This window comes from Mus caroli, chromosome 11, assembly GCF_900094665.2.
Source record: "Mus caroli chromosome 11, CAROLI_EIJ_v1.1, whole genome shotgun sequence".
In the NCBI taxonomy this organism is placed as follows: Eukaryota; Metazoa; Chordata; class Mammalia; order Rodentia; family Muridae; genus Mus; species Mus caroli.
Window position 1 is genome coordinate 83,411,684 of NC_034580.1, and position 3,281 is coordinate 83,414,964.

At 52.6% G+C, this 3,281-nt stretch overlaps 1 protein-coding gene across 3 annotated transcripts in view; it reads left to right on the plus strand.

Moving 5' to 3' along the window:
* Cuedc1 (CUE domain containing 1) overlaps window positions 1–3,281 on the plus strand; it is a 99,299-nt gene that overhangs the window by 86,897 nt on the left and 9,121 nt on the right. For all 3 annotated transcript variants that reach the window (XM_029483845.1, XM_029483846.1, XM_021177905.2), the window contains 3 exons: window positions 255–381; window positions 1,012–1,204; window positions 2,372–2,455. In XM_029483845.1, coding sequence (XP_029339705.1) covers window positions 255–381; window positions 1,012–1,204; window positions 2,372–2,455 — 404 coding nt within the window. The remainder of the gene's footprint in view (window positions 1–254; window positions 382–1,011; window positions 1,205–2,371; window positions 2,456–3,281) is intronic.

Here is a 3,281-nt window from a genome sequence, read left to right on the forward strand (position 1 = left end):
AGAGAGAGAGAGAGAGAGAGAGAGAGAGAGAGAGAGAGAGATCGAGATCCCTATTGCCCCGGCCTGGCTGCCTTCCTTCTTGGTCTGCTGTTTCCCTCGTTCAGCAGAATGCATGCCTGCACCTTTGTTCAGAAGGTGGTGTGGGCACTGGACACTCTGAGCAAGATCCTCATCTGCCCAAGGGCCTGGGATGGGCCAACAGAGCTATGGCTAAGCCTGACTCTGCCCTGCTCTCCTTACCTCCCATCCCCCAGGATTGATGTCCCAGGCTCCGGACAACCTGCAAGCCAGAGACGCTACAGAAACTGGAACCCACCCCTGCTGGGCAGCCTCCCGGATGACTTCCTCCGAATCCTTCCCCAGCAGATGGACAGCATTCAGGTAAGAGGCTGCCCTCGAACCTCCACCCTACCTGCCTGCCTGTCCAGCATCTCCCTGGGCTACATCCATCATGGTCTGTACCAGCCAGTTTTACTTCCTGGTTTTCAAGCTCAGGCTGAGCTGCTTCTGTGGATTAGAATTTGTAAGGAAAGAAAAGCATACCCACAGCCTCGCTTCCCATCTGGCCTGGCTCTTTTGCTGCAACCATCACCTCAGGCTGGAGGGAGGGAAATGGGGTAGCTAATGGTGGGATTGCTGCTTTCCTTTCCATAGGCTCTTCTTTTAGAAGGTGCCCCTGATGATGGGGCATGCAGCTGGCGTAGAGAGACGTGTGAGACTGGGAGTCCATGCACAGGTCGCTGAGCTGTTTACAAATTGATTTTCAGGATGATTTAGGTTCCAAAAGAAGGAATGAGGTGACCCTAGGTTGGGAGGAAAAGTCCTTTTGATGTTCTTTCTGCTTCTGCTGCATGGGCAGTTCTGAGCTACCCAGCAAATTCTGGCTAGTGACTGGGTCCTGTTGGGAGGAGGGGACTACATGATAAGACAGGAGGATTCTGGGAAAGCACACCTACACATATAGCTGTACGTGGATTTAAGTAGGTGATGTGTATGCTCACTCTTCCTCAGGGCCACCCCGGGGGCTCCAAGCCTATGAGTGGAGAGGGAGGCCCACCTCCGGTGCCAGGGCCCATGGCCTGTGACCAGGACAGCCGCTGGAAACAGTACCTGGAAGATGAGAGAATCGCCCTCTTCCTGCAGAATGAGGAATTCATGAAGGAGCTGCAGCGAAACCGGGACTTCCTCCTCGCCCTGGAGAGAGGTGGGCACCAAGCCTCACCATGCAGAAGAGAGTGACAAGGGCAGGAGCCTCCGGCCTCCCTCAGGAGGCGTTGTGCTGGATGTTGGCTTGCCAGGCACTTTCTAACCTGCTTGAACTTGGGCCTCCCTGGGTCATGCAGGAGCTCCGGGTTTCAATGTGGGCTGGGGATACCTGAGAACCCAGAGGAAGAGGGTGTGCCCACTGGGCCATTTCCCTTGCCCTGCATATCTGTTTGAGCTCAGCATTAATTAGTCTAGGCTTGAGAGACAGGGAAAGAAATGCTGCCTTTCCTACCAACCTCTAGCTACAAGGTGAGGATACCTACTGTGTCTTGAGCCCTGGGGACAAGGTGACTGGCTTCATGGGTGACAGAATGGGAGGGTTCCTGAATGGAGCTTAGAGCAGGATATTTGCATGATCAATGGATGGGTCACCCTGCTCCCCAACCTGGCTGCCTTTCCTTTAGAGATAAGGTTTGGAGACAGGGCTGAGGAGGTGTGCTTGTCACAGAGGGAAGGAGGGAGAGGGGAGGGAAGGGAGGGAGTCTGAGGTGTTGGGGAAGAAGGAAGCAAATTGTGCTGCTGGCTTGCTGGGCTGGAGGAAGCAGGCCTACAGGCAGGGGAAAAAAATGGCGTGGCTAGAGCCAGGCAGTGGTGGTGGGGCACACCTTTAAACCCAGCACTCAGGAGATAGAGGCAGGTGGATCTCTTGAGTTCGAGGCCAGCCTGGACTACAGATAGAGTTTCAGGACAGCCAGGGCTACATAGAGAAACCCTAAGTCAAAAAGCAGAACAAAACAAAACAAACAAACAAAAAAGAGTCGGGGGCTTGGCTGTACATGCAGCCGATACCTGCAAACACAAAGGACACAAAGGAAGGAGAACCATGAGTCCCAAGAGAGCCTGGGCTCCATATCAAGACCCTAAGACAATATCAAATAGGTTTGGACTCTCGGGAAGCTGCTAATTCTGACATTCCAACATTGCAAATGCTTATTAGGTAGTTGTTTCTATTATCACAAGTTCTTCAAGAGCTGGCAGAGGTGTGTGTGTGTGTGTGTGTGTGTGTACTCATGTGCTTCAGGGGATTCAGTCTCCTGCGGCCTTCAGTGTGTCCCCGGGGCACCCTAGAACTCACTTCCCTGACAGAATCTGTCTCCTTCTCCAGACCGATTGAAATATGAATCCCAGAAATCCAAATCCAACAATGCGGCGGTTGGAAATGACGGTGGCTTTCCTTCCTCTGTCCCCGGTAAGCTTGCTGTCCCGAGAGAGGGCCTGTGGGGCTCACTGGGCCCACGCCCCAACTTTATCTTCAATATTGAGAACTTAGCAGTAGAATGAGGAAACAGACCAAGGGTGGGACCCGAGGCCCTTCAGCAAGCAAGAAGGGAGATAGATCTCCTGTGGAGTGAGATATCCCCTTCACTGAGTGGACCTAGGCTCTTGCTGTCCTGGGAGCTGTAGGTTACCTACCACAGACTGGCTGACCTCCCAACTATTTCTGGATCTTGTCCTACCAGAGGACACACCGAACCATGTCATGTCTCTTAATAGCAACTGAGAGGACAAAGACCGTAGAGTCTTGTGAGGTTTGTCTTAATGAGGCTTAATGCCTAATTAGTACACCAGCAACAGCAAGGCATACATGTTGATTGTATCCAGCCCAGGGAGAGGATGAGCTTAATCTGGGAAGGGTTCATTCACTTAAGTAGCTGCAGGCTTTCTGCCCTGAGACACCTACTGCCGATGTGCAATATGCTTTAACAAGAACTGCCAGAGAAGGGGCCAGAGAGATGGCTTAATCAATGGTTAAGAACAGTGGTTTCCCCCCCCCCCCCAAAAAAAAGAAAAAGCCGGGCGTGGTGGCCGCACTCCTTTAATCCCAGCACTCAGGAGGCAGAGGCAGGCGAATTTCTGAGTTCAAGGCCAGCCAGGTCTACAGAGTGAGCCAGGACAGCCAGGGCTACACAGAGAAACTCTGTCTCGAAAAACCAAAAAAAGAAGAAGGAGAAGGAGAAGGAGAAGGAGAAGGAGAAGGAGAAGGAGAAGGAGAAGGAGAAGGAGAAGGAGAAGGA